General features: G+C 42.5%; 1 protein-coding gene across 1 annotated transcript; it reads left to right on the top strand.

Moving 5' to 3' along the window:
• The first annotated feature begins 235 nt into the window (after positions 1-235).
• Positions 236-15,458, top strand: MED4 (mediator complex subunit 4). Its single transcript, XM_069601315.1, has 7 exons — positions 236-917; positions 7,099-7,165; positions 9,023-9,193; positions 10,581-10,638; positions 11,466-11,552; positions 12,622-12,753; positions 14,772-15,458. Exons 1-7 carry the CDS (start codon positions 793-795, stop codon positions 14,942-14,944), a joined length of 813 nt encoding a protein of 270 aa, XP_069457416.1. The 5' UTR covers positions 236-792; the 3' UTR covers positions 14,945-15,458.
• The last annotated feature ends 1,126 nt before the right edge of the window (positions 15,459-16,584 follow it).

The raw sequence follows: 16,584 nt of genomic DNA, 5'->3' as shown, positions 1-16,584 counted from the left end.
ATAGATCTCGGTTCCTGCCCTAAACTTCTTACAGCCTTCCTGAGAGCCCAAACAGGAGAACGGGAATAGCGTTACGGGAATGCAGACTAGAGAGAAGTTAGTAAGAGGAGCCCCCCACCCCACCCACCCCCTGCCCGCCCATTTCACGAAGAAACTGACACAGAGGCAAGTCCTTCGAATGCTGAAAATCCGTCGAGCGGAAGCTTCCCATTCCTGCTTGAATAACTTAAGGCTTAGGAGACTCTAAGTTGGACAGGGCTGAGCGACAGGGCTGAGCAAGCACAGGCTAGGAGACTCTGACCGCGTTGGCCCGCAGTTCTCGGTTTGGCTCTGCCTCCAGCGGGTGGAACTGAAGCTGAAATCCCAATACTTTGGCCACCTGATGCGAAGAACTGACTCATTGGAAAAGACCCTGATGCTGCGGAAGACTGAAGGCAGGAGGAGAAGGGGGCGACAGAGGATGAGATGGTTGGATGGCGTCACCGACTCAATGGACACGAGTTTGAGCAAGCTCCGGGAGCTGGCGATGGACAGGGAGGCCTGGCGTGCTGCAGTCCATGGGGTCGCAACGAGTCGGACACGACTGAGCGACTGAGCTGAACTGAGTCAGGGGCTGAAAGGAGAAGACCTCACTAACCAGCAGGGGGCGCTGGCGCCCTCAGCGTACCGCCAGGCGCGCAGGGGGCGCTCTGGCCCGTCGCTCCTCCCCGCCTCGGCGATCCTTCCTTCCGCCGGGCGAGCCCGCCTCTCGTCGCCAGTGCGCAGCTGCGCGCACGCCAGCCCGTGGATACCATGGCGGCGGCGTCGAGCGGAGAGGAGAAGAAGGAGCGTCCGGGCGGCGGCTTAGGAGCGGCCGGCGGTAACAGCACGCGAGAGCGGCTGCTCTCAGCGCTGGAAGATCTGGAGGTCTTGTCGAGGTGAGGCCGTCGGCCCGAGGCCCTTGCTGTGGCTGGGCCGGGAGGACTGAGTCGGGACCCCCGGCCTGCCTTGGGCTGGTTCCCCGGGGCTAGAAGGGGAGGGCTGCGCCCCGAGGGACAGTGCCCGAGCGCCGTGGAAGTCCGTTTACAACCCTCAGGGACTCGGGGTCAAGAGCCCTCTTTGTTGTTATCGTTCAGTCGCTCAGTCGTGTCTGACTCTTTGCGACCCCATGGACTGCAGCAGGCCGGGCTTCCCCGTCCTTCACCATCCCCTGGAACTTGCTCAGACTCACGTCCGTCTTAATACAGACAGTGACCCTGGATCTCCAGAATATGGGAATCTTAGCGGACGTTAGAGGTCGCCGGGTGTGGGTCCCTTCGTCCACCGACACTCGAGAGACGTATAAGGAACTCCCGTGGGTGCTGCGCGCCGGGAGACGCACCCCAGGGGTGAGACTCGGTGCCGACTACGAGGAGGAGCCTGGTGTCATGGGGGAGAGCCCACTGACCCAGAGGAACGTCTGTGTCAACAGTGATTGTGGCGCGGAGCCTCCCCAAGGCCTGTCCTCGGTGTAGTCAGATATTGTGTTAGTTCAAGATGTACAGTGGAGAAGGAACTGGCAACCCACTCCACTACTCTTGCCTGGAAAATTCCATGGATGGAGGAGCCTGGTAGGCTACAGTCCATGGGGTCGCAAAGAGTCGGGCACAACTGGGCGACTTCACTTTCTTTCTGTAGTTCCTTTTGGAGAAGGAAATGGCAACCCACTCCAGTGTTCTTGCCTAGAGAGTCCCATGGACAGAGGGGCCTGGTGGGCTACAGTCTGTGGGGTTGCAAAGAGTCGGACACGACTAAGCAACTAACACACACACACTCACACATGCGTGAACAGCAGAGTGATTCAGTTACATGTGTGTGTATGTATATCAGTTATCCAGTCCTAGCTCCTACTGTTTGCCACATGACAGGCCAATAGAGAGAATTGTTGGGGCAGAGGAATAGCAACCTTATTCAGAAAGCCAGCAAACCTAGAAGATGGTAGAGTTGTGCCCTAAAGAGCCACCTGTCTGAGTTAGAATTCAGCCTTCTTTTATACTAGAAGGGGAGGCAAATCAAATGTTTCCCACAGCTTCTGGAGGGGAATTGTTAATTTCTTCCTCCCTGCAGTCCTTCAGGGGTGGGCCTGGTCAGGATGTTTCCTGTGAGTTAAACAAGGTATTTTAGCTTAATGCTCATTACCTGGGAGGCAGGCTTCCCAGAGATGGGACATTTTGTATAATTTAAGCTTACAGGCAACGTGTCTTTAATGATTTAACTTTTAGAATACCAAGATTTTTTTTTACCTATTAAATTTCTATTCTTTTTCAGATTCTTTTCCCATATAGGTTATTACAGAGTAGAGCTCCTTATTCTGTACAGTAGATCCTTGTTGATGATTTGTTTTATATGGAGTAGTATGTATGTGCTAATCCCAACCTCCTGATTTATCCCTCCTCCTTCCCACTTTCTCCCTTTGGTAACCCTAAATTTGTTTCTTGAGTCTGTTTTTGTTTTGTGAATGAGTTCATTTGTTTCATTTTTTTTTTTCAGATTCCACATATAAGCAATATCATATGTTACTTATCTTTTTCTGTCCAACTAGTAGGATAATGTTTTGTTCCATCCTTGTTGCTATAGATGGCATTATTTCATTCTGTTCTACCGCTGAGTAATATTCAGTTGCCACATTTTCTTTGTCCTTTCCTCTGTCAGTGGACAGTTAGGTGGCCTCCAGCTCCTTGGCAGTTGTCAGCAGTGCTGCAGTGAACGCTGGGGTGCATGTATCGTTTTGAATTACGGTTTTCTCTGGATATTTGCCCAGGACTGGGATTGCGGCATCACATGGCAGTTTTAGTTTTATTAAAAAATTAACTTATTTGTATTAATAGTTATGGTGAGTGGGGATCACTCTCTAGTTGTGGTTCACAGGCTTCAAATTGCTGTGGTTTCTTGTGCAAAGCATGGTGAGTTCCATGCTTATGGGCTCAGTAGTTGTGGCACACGGGGTTGGTTGCCCTGTGACATGTAGGATCTTTTAATCCAGTGATCTCTATTAGAAATGAAGTAGAGATTCAAAGAAGATAGGTTTATGGATTTAACATCCCATTTGCTGGGTATTTACAATGATCCTGGTTCAGGATGTGTGACTAGTTAGTGGCTGAATTGAGATGAGAACTGTGGTGTCCTGTACTCTGAGTTCACTACTATTTCCAGGATACTATTTGTCATGGATTATTAAATTGGAATTTGGTTAAGATATCAACTAAGGGCTATAATAATTTGCCTCCGAATTCTCATTCCTATTAATTTGGATCTTTCTGACACAGGGATCGAAACCCAGTCTCCTGCAATGCAGGCAGATTCTTTACCATCTGAGCCATTGGAGGGAAATCCAAATAATTTGTATCAAATAGAACTGGCATGCTTGTTGCATATTTCAGGTGTATATTGAGGCATAGTTCTAATTTTTAATCCTGTTTTCTTCCTTCAAGGGCCTGTTTTTAGCTTTAGGGAGTTGCGTATGGCCCCAGGGTCTTGAAACGGCTGTGATTTATTATAACAATTCCAGTCCAACGCCATTGGCCGCAGTTTCCCACCCTAAATTCTCTCTGGTTACTTTGACTCCTGATGAAAATTATATTGGCATCATGCTGCCTGCAGTGTGGGACACCTGGGTTCAATCCCTGGGTTGGGAAGATCCCCTGGAGAAGGGCATGGCAACCCACTCCAGTTTTCTTGCCTGGAGAATCCCATGGACAGAGGAGCCTGGTGGGCTACAGTCCCTGGGTTCGCAAAGAGCCGGACACGACTGAGCGACTGACACACACATGTAGGATCCTAGGAGCTTCGATACTGTTCTCCGTAGTGGTTCTATCAGTTTACATTCCAGCCAACAGCCAGGGTGCTGTTTTAAGTCCTTCGGATACATACGGACATCGCCTCCTTAAAATCACTCTGTATGGTAGCGCTATGATTTCTTACATTTGGCTGATGAGGGATCCACAGTACAGACAATCGCAGCATCTTTTCCAGGTTGCACAAGAAGAAAGGAGTAGAGGCCTGAATCCACGCTCTGATGTCCGTGCCTGAGTTCTTGGTCAGCCCCGTGGACTTCCTTTCTCTGCATCTCCCACCATACTCCCTGCAGCCACCCCAGCCCGGCCCCCAGAGGCCAGCTTGCATTTAGGCCAGGAGTTCTCAACTCTCTTCATCTCATTAATGGGGTACAGAAATGGGCTAAAACAGTTGGTCATCTTAGCAAGTCCTGTCAGCTCTGCCTCCAAAGTATACCCTAAATCTGTCCAGGTTTCCCCATTTCCGTGACTAAATCCTCATGCCTGGGACCTAGTCAAAGCCAGTGTCATTCTGTTGCCTGAGTTCCTACAAAGACCACCTAACCTGATTTGCACTCTAGCTCTCTTACAGTCTTGTCTCCAGATGGCTCAGTAATTGTCTAAAAACATGAATCAGGTCATGTCCTTTTCCTGTTTAAAACAATTTAGTAACTTCTCTTTGCACTCAGAGTGAAAGACTGAACCTTTAACCTGATCTGCAAGGCCCTGCACCAGCAGGCGCCAGCCTTTGGGGCACCAGGGACCAGTTTCGTGGAAGAGTTTTTCCAGGGACAGGGTGGGGAAGGAGAGGGGTGTGGTTTCGGGATAACTTGAGGGCACTACCCGTACTGTGCATTTTACTTTCTGTTTTGTAGTGACCTCGGAGTTCTCCCCGGGCTGGGGACTCCTGCCCCACACGGTGCAGCCCTCGCATCCTTGCTCTGTGCCCTCCCTGGCACCTCCTGTGCGCTTCCTCAAGCCTGTCTTTGTGCTGATGAACTGGCTGTGTCTTTGACAAGCATTCTTTCCTCCCACATCTGCTGGCTGGCTTCTCTTGTTTAGTTCATGCTTTACTCCAAAGATAACCCTGTAGAGAAACCTCCCCTGACCACACAGTGTAAGTAGCCAGACTACCTCCCTGACACTTTCTGGTATAACACTCTGCTTAATTTTCTTCCTGATCCTTGTCAACTCTGGTTTTACTTATATATTTTCTTGATTTCTGTATTAGAATTTAATTCACTTTTATAACCCAAATCATCTAGAAAGTGCCTGACCCATAATAGGCACTCAAGAAATATTTGAATGTATGAAGACTTTTCACCCCCTTAACCACTTTTTTCATTAATTAGCTTTAATTAATTCATATGTAATGGTGTATGGGAGGGAGGTAGTAGTGGGGAATACTGAGTCCAGTTGGTACCATCCACTAAAATAGCCTGAGGCTGGTGAGAGGAAGGTGGATGGTGGGAATATGAAGGTAAAATGGAAGATGAAGATAAATAGGGGCAACCCTGGCCTGACCAGTCGTGTCAGGTGGCTGATTGTGAAGCTGTCCTTTCCTGGATAAGTTCTGAATTGTCCCATCTATCATCGGTTTTGAAATTAATGTAGAGATAGAAAATGCCTGCTGCACATTTCCTCCCAATCATTCTACTATTTTTCATATAGGAAAGTTAACATATTTAACAGAGAAGCATTTTAGAAATGTATGATTTATTATGTGTAAGAATCCCTCTTAGTTGATACCTGTTTGGTTAATTTAAAAATGTGCAGGCCACAAGTTCTCCGTCACAACTACTCTGTTCTGCCTTTGTCATGAGAAAGCAGCTTTTGGCAATAAATAAATGAAGAGGCGTGGCTATCTTCCTAAAATAGCTACTTACCTAAACCACAGATGGGCTGGATTTGTAGACCCTACTTATTTAACTTATCTGCGGAGTACATCATGAGAAACGCTGGGCTGGAAGAAGCACAAGCTAGAATCAGATTGCCGGGAGAAATATCAATAACCTCAGATATGCAGATGACACCACCCTTATGGCAGAAAGTGAAGAGGAACTAAAAAGCCTCTTGATGAAAGTGAAAGAGGAGAGCGAAAAAGTTGGCTTAAAGCTCAACATTCAGAAAACTAAGAACATGACATCTGGTCCCATCACTTCATGGGAAATAGATGGAGAAACAGTGGAAACAGTGTCAGACTTTATTTTTGGGAGGCTCCAAAATCACTGTGGATGGTGACTGCAGCCATGAAATTAAAAGACGCTTACTCTTTGGAAGAAAAGTTATGACCAATCTAGGTAGCATATTGAAAAGCAGAGACATTACTTTGCTGACTAAGGTCTGTCTAGTCAAGGCTATGGTTTTTCCTGTGGTCATGTATGGATGTGAGAGTTGGACTGTGAAGAAGGCTGAGTGCCGAAGAATTGATGCTTTTGAACTGTGGTGTTGGAGAAGACTCTTGAGTCCCTTGGACTGCAAGGAGATCCAACCAGTCCATTCTAAAGTAGATCAGCCCTTGGATTTCTTTGGAAGGAATGATGCTAAAGCTGAAGCTCCAGTACTTTGGCCACCTCATGCAAAGAGTTGACTCATTGGAAAAGACTCTGATGCTGGAAGGGATTGGGGGCAGGAGGAGAAGGGGACGACAAAGGATGAGATGGCTGGATGGCATCACCAACTCGATGGACGTGAGTTTGAGTGAACTCCGGGAGTTGGTGATGGACAGGGAGGCCTGGTGTGCTGCGATTCACGGGGTCGCAAAGAGTCGGACACGACTGAGCGACTGAAGTGAACTGAATTGATGGAGTAGGAGTTTTTCTTGCATAGACCACCCATAATTCATCATCTGCGTTTTCTCCTTCAGTTTCTTTAAAGTGAAATGAGCCCTTGGCCACTCATCAGGCAGTCTTAGGGCAGGCTCTTGCTGAGTTTTTATGACTTGACTTCTCTTGGTTCAATAGATTTCCTTTGTAACACCTCTGTTGAGCATTTCCAAGCTTAGGTTTTTATAGAACCAGTTCTTCCTATTCATAGTCATACTTCATTTGTGTTTATATACTCCATATTGATTTATATAATTATAGTAATAGTAAACTTGAATAAATGGGACTGGTAATGAACACAGCTGAGTCTTGGTGAGAATGCACTGTGCTGGTGAGAGCTGAAGCCCAGTCACAGGGCCTGTGGGGCAGAAGCCCTGAGTCAGCTTGCTGTGAGGACCATCAGTCCAGCACGTCAGTTGGGTGGAGGCCAGGAAGAGAGCCTCTGTTGTGTTTACTTTGCAGCCTTTGTTTTTGTTTTATAGAGAACTTATAGAAATGCTGGCAATTTCAAGAAACCAAAAGTTGCTACAGTCTGGAGAGGAAAACCAGGTAAGTGGTTTCTTTTTGAATTAAAAACAAAAATCTCCATCATTTCTTCAGTTTCCTGTTTATGTTTACTTTGTGAGAACAGGAAGATCAGACTATTAAATTATTAATTGCAGTTTTTAAGTGGATTTTTTTGCACCATTTAGGTGAGAGGTAATTGAGATATAGTTGACATATATTTAATACATTATTTAATATATTTAGTATTTTATTTATATTTAATTATATATTATAAATATGTTAATAAATATTGGATACAAATAAGTAATATATTCAATACATTACACTGGATTAGCTTAATATGTATATCATGATGATTTGATATATGTGCAGATGGCAAAATGACTACAAGTTTAGTCACCATGCGAGACCTTAGTTCCCTGAGCAGGGACCCAGCCTGCACCTTCTGCAGTGGAAGTACAGAGTCTTAATCACTGGATTGGCAAGGAAGTCTTTTTTATGATAAGACTTTAAGAAAATTGCAAGGAAGGCAGAGGTGGCACCTTTTCATGTACCTGTTGGCAATTTGTATGTGTTTGGAAAAATGTCTGTTGCATTCTGCACATTTTTTAAGAACTTTTATGTTGCTGAGATGTACTCTTTGCAACTTTCAGATCTACGGTGCTGTATTCTTAGTTACAGTCACCATGCTGTATGTTACATTTCCAGAATTTACTTGTCTGATAGCTGGAAGTTTGTACGTTTAGACCACCTTCACCCATTTTACTCCCTTCCCTCTGGCCTCTGGCAGCCACCAACCTGAGCTCTCTTCCTGTGTGTTTGGCTTTTTTAGCATTCCACTGAGATGATACCATGTCTTTCTGTCTGACTTTGCTTCCTTTAATGTGATGGTCTGTGAGGTCCATCCATGTTACCACAGATGCCAAGGTTTCCTTTTTGCGGATGAATGATGCTCCCTTCTGTGTGTGTGCATGTGTATAGGTCTACCTCGCACTTTCTTTTTCCGTCCATCCATCGTGGACACTTGGATGACCTCCATGCATTGGCTGTTGTGAAGCATGCTGCAGTGAACATCTCTTTCCAAGTAGTGATTTCATTTCTTTTGGATAAATACCCAGAGATAGAACTGCTGGATCATATGGTGGTGTGTGTTTTTTTTGACTTTTTAAGTATCCTCCACACTTCGTAGAGTGTTTTCCGCAGCAGCTGCACTAATGTAGATCCCTGCCAACAGTGTGCTAGGGGTTCCTCTTTCTCCACATTCTCGCCAACACTTGTTATCTTTTGTCTTTCTGATGATAGCACCTAGCTGGTAATATCTGCAAGGTAATACCCAGTTGTGACTTTGATTTGCATTTCCTTGATGATTAGTGATATTGGATGCCTTTTCTTCTGGTTTTGTTCATTTGTGTATCTTTAGAGAAATGTCTGTTCAGTTCCCAGTGTTAACTAACATACATACATACATGCTTAGTTGCTCAGTCGTGTCTTACTCTTGCAACCCCATGGACAACCTGCCAGGCTCCTCTGTCCATGGGATTTTCCAGGCAAGAATACTGGAGTGGATTGCCAGGGCTATCGACTAAAATCATCTCAAATAAATTTTGCCTTCCCTGAGAAATGAATAAGCCTGCTCATTTTGGTATATTGCTAGTTCTGAAAGATTTCTTTTGTATGAAAGAATAGCATATAATTAGAAAAAGTAGGAAATCTTGATTAATCTCTTTTCTAAAATAATCATAGATAGGCTATTTTTATTTCTAATAATGATTAGAAAATAATACTTTGAAGGTGTTAAAATTTTGAGGACTAGCCAGTTCACCTGTGGCTTCTTTGTTTCATTGGAAATGTAGTTCTTCAGTATTCTGTTGTCTGTTTTAACCAACTATTACCTCACAGGTCCTGGAGTTGTTAATTCACAGAGATGGGGAATTTCAGGAACTAATGAAATTGGCACTTAATCAGGGAAAAATCCATCATGAAATGCAAGTTTTAGAAAAAGAAGTAGAAAAGAGAGACAGTGATATTCAGCAACTACAAAAACAGCTAAAGGAAGCAGAACAGATACTGGTAAGCTGATAGAGGCTGGTTCTTAATGTAAAAAGGGCTATTATTTACTCTATTTACAAAAAATAAACCTATTTTCAGAATTTTGAAGTGGCAGAAAACTTGAATTTCCAGGTCTAAAATCTAACCAAACTTGTCACTTTCATTAGATGAAACACCATGTCATTCACTTCTTAATTATTGTTTTCAGATACTCTGCATTTCTTTAGAACCATATTTTCATTATTTAAAGATTTCACAAGATTCAATTCACAGAAGTATGACATTTTACTTTTATCCTGTCTTCAATATGTTTCATTTATTAATAGTCTAAATCTTCAGTTTTAGAAATTTTGCAATCAGTAAAAATATATACCACTTTTATAAACTGATTAAAATTCACATTAATTTATGTCATCTTCCATCTTAAATGAGGTGGGATTTGGATATGTCAAGGACTCTTAGTTTTTCTTGTTCTACTATTTCAAAGAGACAATTTGTTTGTTCAATTATTTCTCTCAATGCTGACCAACATAATTGTTACATGGTGGTATTGCAGGAAGAGCTGAATTTGATTCTCATTTGGACCAGACTTTGCAGGCTCTTCTCTAAAGACAGTGAACATGAGGGCTAGAAAAAGAATAACCCTTATGAGTTAGATAATGGCAACTAACAGTCTTACCAGTGCACCCTGGTGCACTAGTGTATTAGCTTAATCTTGACAATTTTATGAGGTCAGTACCATTTTTCTATTTTTACAGATGAAACCATGACTTTAAATGAATACCTGTCTTGCCCAAGAGGGTAAAAATAGAGAGATGGAACTTAAACCTAGATCTCTCTGCCTGCCTACTTCTACCCACTGTGTTATCGCTGAGGATGCATATGCTAGGGTCAGCTTCATTCTGCCCTGTTTGTCTTTGCCCAGGGTGGGTACGTGGAGGAGTTCATTGTAATAGTCATTATGCATTGATAATGTATAAATGAATGACATTCTCAATCCACAGACTTATCTTGTAAAGTAGAAAAAAAATAGTTGTGGTATTTTATCCTTGAACCAGATGTAAGGATTGTTTTGGGAGTAGTACCTGGTCTGTTTTCTACATTCTTATGATAGAAGACATGAAGCAAAAATGGTAGCGAACAATCCAATTTATGTTTTGTTTCCAACAACTAATTTGTGAATGGAGGCTAATTCATAAATGCATAAATAATGGTTTTTTCTCATTGATTATAGCTGATGTAAATGATACCCAAGTGGTATTTCAGAATATTACAAATAAATTGTGGGGATTTCTAGGTTTTATATATTGTTTCTATGGGATAAATGGTTTTGGGAATTAGGCCAAAAACTGGACTTGGTATAGTTCTGAATAACCTGTATTTCTTTTTAAAATGTTGTTTAAATTAGGCAACAGCTGTTTACCAAGCAAAAGAAAAACTCAAGTCAATAGAAAAAGCAAGGAAAGGTTAGTAATGTGGGAACATTAAATGACTTTCTGAAAGATTCAAGTTTTGGTTTCAAGAAACTGATGAGAGTATTAATGGTAATCACGTCTCATGCTGTTAAAAAGTTTCCAGTGAATTTTCATTGTGAAATGTCTGCCATGTTACAGCCCTGTGCCGGGCATTGTTAGGGAGGTGTCACGTCCTTTTGCAGGTTACAAAATGAGATGAAGAAGTTATGGCTATTACTTAAATGTGTAATAAAGACAATGGGGTTTTTACATTGTTGGGAGACCAGAATATGGGCTGGAAGCAATGTGATTTGAGGTGGACCTTGAAAGACGGGATGGAGGGTGAGAGAGGCATGCAGTGGACAACTCGAGTAGGGCCAGAGCACCATGAGGTCAGAGCTGAGTAAGCCCTTGGGGTGTGCGCCCGTTTAGTGGTGCTGGGAGACGCTCAGTCTGCCTTCTTGTCCTGTCCTGCTTTTCTCTTTAAAAGGCTTCCATTTTGGACCTTTTAGTTTGGATACTAAAAGTCAGAATTGCAATGAAAACCTTGGTGGTTTGCTTTTCATGATATATAGGTACGATTTACATCTAAATTCCCTCTTTTCCTATTTTAGATTAACTACTGTTAATGTTTGATGTGTGTGCTTCCAGATTCTTCTATGTGTAATACATATGTGATAATGATAATGCGTAAAACCAGGTCATGGAATACAGATTACTGCTTATGTGCACTTTTGTAACCAAATGAATAGAAGTATGGAGCGTAACTGTGACCTGCGCACTGATAAAGTTGCATGTTAGTAGACTCAAATGTTAAACTCTCCTCTCCACTCTCTTAGGTGCTATTTCCTCTGAAGAAATAATTAAGTATGCACATAGGATTAGTGCAAGTAATGCTGTGTGTGCCCCACTGACCTGGGTCCCAGGTAAAAGTGATTCCCTTTTTACTAGATATATGTGGTTTTGAAAATTCTTAGGTAACTATACATAAAAATAGGAAAGAAGATTTAAATATAGAATGTATATATTTTAAAATACAAGGTAATATGTGATGATTCTAAAGCTGTATTATTTATATACCCGGAAAACCCTGGCTGGCCAGGAGCCAACTTTTTCAAGGGATTTCCACAAGGGCTCCAGCCTGAGAAACAGACAGGGTATAAAGATGAAGCGCTGAACACCAGGCAGCAGGTGCACAGGGCTGCAGAAAGCTGGAGTAACTCAGGAACAGGAGAGAGAGAAACTGCAACATGTATTGACAGATAAAACACTTATAAGCCAGAGACCTCAGGTAGAGCTCCAGCCTTTTGGGAGGATGGGAAGTAGTTATTTTTGGTCACTCCTAACAGTGGTATTTTGCCATACCTTGAAACATTAAGGGTAGCTGCAGTTCTGGAGGGTAAATAATTTAGAGTTGGTGAGAAAATACCCCAGTATTGGTTCAAATCTGGCCAACTTTTCATCAACCCAGAACTAAAGAGTGTGCCTTCATGTTTGGAAACAAACATCATTGGCCTCTGATTCTCCACCTGAAAGTTACAGGAATTAGTCTTTTTTGCCGCCCTGTGTGGCATGTGGCCTCTTACTTCCCTGACCAGGGATTGAACCTGAGGGCCCTGCAGTGAAAGCTCAGAGTCTTAATCAGTGCACTACCAGGGAAGTCCCCAGGAATTAGTCTTTAAATGACATGATTAAAGAGGTTGATTAGGAAAAGGTTTTAATTTAGAGCAATCAGGATTATAATTTTGTCATTTGAAATGGTTGCTGAAATGACAATTTTCATATAGTGTTATTGTGAAGATCTAAAGAAGGTATAAAAATACATGTAATTAAAATTTTAACATGTTCTTAATAGCAATTGATGACTTTAATATTCTAAAATTTAAAATGTGGCTTGAGTTTTTCAAAGTGAACCAAGGAAAATCAATATTTCAAATAAGGTATTTAAGCATATTTCCATATGTGACTGAATTAAAAGCAGGCTGTATTTTTTAGGGGACCCACGGAGACCATACCCAACTGATTTGGAGATGAGAAGTGGATTACTGGGTCAGATGAACAATCCTTCCACTAATGGAGTAAATGGTCATCTCCCAGGGGACGCACTTGCAGCCGGCAGACTGCCCGGTATGTGTTAATCAGAATAGTGCTTCCAGATAAAGGCTTTTTTTCAGAGATGATGATGAAGACAAAGGTCTGGCTGTTGAACAGGTTTGAGGGTCTGGACCCATCTTATTTTAGTTGCTAGAGTTAACTTTACCAGTTTGTCCTGCACTCTGCTTCTTCTCATTTAAGACTGGTCTAGATGGAGGCTATGAAATTAGAATCTATGTGATGTGAAAGTCACTCAGGTGTGTCCAACTCTTTGCGACCCCACGGACTAGAGTCCATGAATTCTCCAGGCCAGAGTGAGTTGCCATGCCCTTCTCCAGGGGATCTTCCCGACCCATGGATTGAACCTGGGTCTCCTGCATTGCAGGTGGATTCTTTACCAGCTGAGCCAGAAGGGATGCCCCCTGAAATTGGAATGAAGTGATATTGTGCCATTTTCCTCAGGCCTCTCATTAACTTAAGCTCCAGACTTAGTTTTTTTAATGAACCATACTTTATAAATAGAGTAAGATGTATTCAGTTTAAAGGATACCACGTGAACATACTTGTTAAAACCCCCCAAATTAAGTGAATAACAAAGCTTCTAATGGACTTTTTAGTATCTAAATAGAGTATGTTTTTCATGAGAGCTCATTCTGAACTCTTCAGCCCACCTCCGGTTTCACATAGAAGTCTACTTGTTTTCATCTGGTAGAACTTTTTAAAAAAGTTTTCTAAAAGGCATAAGATAGGAAAAAAATTACTCTTTTGGGGCAGTCACTTAATATTTTACACATCTCATGATTTTCCGTGTATTTTTAAAAATACCTATTTTAAATTTATTCATTCACTTATTCAGCTCCACTGGGTCTTTGTTGTGGTTCATGGGCTGTCTTTAGTTACGGCAGGCCGACTTCCCATTGAGGTGGCTTCTCTCGTTGCAGAGCAGCCTCAGTAGTTGTGCTGCACGGGCCCAGCTGCCCTGCAACATGCGTAGTCCCAGTTCCTGGACTGGGGATTGAACCCTCGTTACTGGCATTGACAGGCAGTCCTAGCCACTGGGAAGCCCACCCTGTATTTTTTACATTGCTAAAAATGTACTCTAGATAATGCTTTTTTAATGTTTAACGTTTCGTTGTCAGGCTGTCCCTGTGTTACTAAAAATGCTTTTGTGAACATTGTTAGCTAAGACAAACTGGGAGTTCACTGTGCATTAGTTTTCCTTAGTATCACCTCATTTTTCTGTGATTGTACCATATCATGTCAGTACAGTCCCGGCAGTAGGCTGAAAGTACACCATCCCATCCAACTGGGATGCCACTGACATCCTGCACACCAGCCAGGCACCACAGGAGGGAATGCAGGCCCCAGTAGGGGAAGAAGCCTTTTCCTCTTATGGGTGTCCCTCATAGCTTAGTCAGTAGCGTCTGCCTGCAGTGCAGACCTGGGTTCGATTCCTGGGTTGGGAAGATCCCCTGGAGAAGAAAATTGGCAACCCACTCCAATATTCTTGCCTGGAGAATCCCATGGACAGAGGAGCCTGGTGGCCTACAGTCATGGGGTCGCAAGAGTTGGAGACACAACTTGGTGACTACACCACTGCGGCCACCTGTGGAGCCCCTGCGGCGCCCTCTACGGGCAGAGCTGAGCACTGTCGCTGCTGGCAGAGAACCGTGTTTAGGGTCCAGGGAGAAGAGTGCAGGCTTAGAGGCAGCTTAAACTGGAATACCTAGTATAGTACACATTAGCTATTCATAATGTGTGTATAGAAAGTACTATACATGACCTATTACATATATAGATGAGACATTTGATTTGAAATTGTGACCATCTAGAATAGTGACTGTAGGAAAGTATGATTTTAAAAAATAAGTCATAGATTCTAGTTACTAAAACATCACGTTTTTCCTCGATAAGTTTGATCATTAATTTGGCCAAATGTATATTTTGATTTTTAACCTTTAAAAAACTTTTCGAAGTGTCTGCATGAAGGAAAGAGTAAGGAGCGAATGAATTGCTAGTTGCACTGTCCTCCTGTGTGCGTCTTTCTCCAGATGTCCTTGCTCCACAGTACCCATGGCAGGCAAGTGACATGGCGATGAGCATGCTCCCACCCAACCACAGTCACGACTTCCTGCTGGAACCTCCAGGGCACAACAAAGAAAACGAGGACGATGTAGAGGTTATGTCAACGGACTCCTCGAGCAGCAGCAGTGACTCTGATTAGAGGCCGTAAGACAAAAAGCATACAGAATTGAATACTATAGAAATCTGTTTGTTAAATGGCAAACGTGGAAAGCTAGCCAGGTGATGTTGGCTGTAGTGGAATTGTTCTGCCATTAAAAATCATAGTGGACTTTCTTTTTAAAGCCCCAAAGTATGGTTTCAGTTCTAAACCACTAGGTTAATACTTTAAGAAAAATCACACTTTACTGTTGGGGTACAGCTTTTTCAGTTCAATGCTGTCTTACCTTGTTCTGTTCCAGTTGTGTTGGACTTGTGCATAGTACTGGAAATAAGATTTGAGGGGAATGACCCATGTGCATATCACTAATAGGCCTCCTGGAATTATTTAGAAAAGCATAAACAAGAGCAGCACGTCACTCAGTGTGCACTGTATACCAGAAACCTTCATTTGAAAGTAAAGGCTGTTACTTTCTGTCACAGGAAGAGGAGAAATCATCTCAGTTTATACTTGATAATTATTGTATTTTTTGTAAATAAACTTATTCTTGTTTGTATTCTTGTATGTATTTAAATTTTTTAAAATGTACTTCCAGTGTAGATAAGATAGGTCTGTAAATCCAGTTGCGTTTTGTCCATACTTTAGAACCCGAAAGATGAGCAAATGTGACGCAGTGCATATACACCTGAACTAGGAATCCCAAATTTGGTTTAGGTTTCTCAAAGGCATAGACTGCCCTTCTTAGAAGAAACAAAATGAAGTAGGTGTTTTTTCTGACAACTTACCATAGAAATGTCCTAACAAACATAAATTGTAGGAAGGGTTTTAGAAGGGTAAACACTCTCAGGCTTCACCTTCCCTCTTATTGCAGCTCCTAGAATCACTGTTAATTTTTTTCTGGTGGTTAACCTTGTTTAAATAATACGCTTATACAGCTACATTTTGATTTGTCAGTTTTAGACAGTACTGCATCGTTTACTCTTTTTCCTGGTGTAGACTCTTCTCTTAAAAAAGGCACACTATATACATTTTGTAAAAAAAAAAAAAAAAAAAAACACACCAGCCCATATTACCGATGTTAGATTTGTGCAGAGGACAACAAACATAACTAGTTACGCTTTATCTCCAAAGTGGTATTTCTCAGTGTGGCCACAAGCCAAGCGTATGAAAATCACTTGGGTGCTGTTAGAAGGCAGATTGAGGATCTGCTTCTTAACCTGCTGAAACAGCATCTGTGTGAAGCCTTCACATCCAAATCTAAGTACTGGGGCCCTAAAGCCCTTAAGCTCCTTGCCAGTCACTGCCATTCACAACCCAAGAATCTTGCACCTTTTCCCTTGAGGGGCTTTCACTTATAAACCAACACAAACAACACAACAAAAAAATAAACCGAAATGGAAAAATAGGACTCAAGGAATACCTAGATTCTGAGTCTTGGTGGACCAGCGGATTGGGAAATAAAAGGGAGTTCCATGTGTACCTCAAATCAAACTGCTGTGTACATGCTCATTTGGTGTTTATCTGTACAGCTCTACAACCTCTCACCCAAAACCCTTAGGTCTAAAATTACCTCAGAACTTGGATTTTTAAAAAATATTCTAGAAAGTTAGCAGGACTTAAATACTGAATATTATAGAATAAACCCCCAGCAAGAACTGAAGAGGCATCTTATAAATTACACA

Source organism: Ovis canadensis, chromosome 10 (assembly GCF_042477335.2).
Source record: "Ovis canadensis isolate MfBH-ARS-UI-01 breed Bighorn chromosome 10, ARS-UI_OviCan_v2, whole genome shotgun sequence".
NCBI classification, from domain to species: domain Eukaryota; kingdom Metazoa; phylum Chordata; class Mammalia; order Artiodactyla; family Bovidae; genus Ovis; species Ovis canadensis.
The sequence above is the reverse complement of the archived record's forward strand: the minus strand, read 5'-3'. Positions and strand labels throughout refer to the sequence as shown.

Coding starts and splice junctions, on each gene's coding strand:
- MED4 (XM_069601315.1), top strand. CDS start 793: ATGGCGGCGGCGTCGAGCGGAGAGGAGAAGAAGGAGCGTCCGGGCGGC. Junction 7,166..9,022: donor AGTCTGGAGAGGAAAACCAG/GTAAGTGGTTTC, acceptor ATTACCTCACAG/GTCCTGGAGTTGTTAATTCA. Junction 12,754..14,771: donor TGCAGCCGGCAGACTGCCCG/GTATGTGTTAAT, acceptor GTCTTTCTCCAG/ATGTCCTTGCTCCACAGTAC.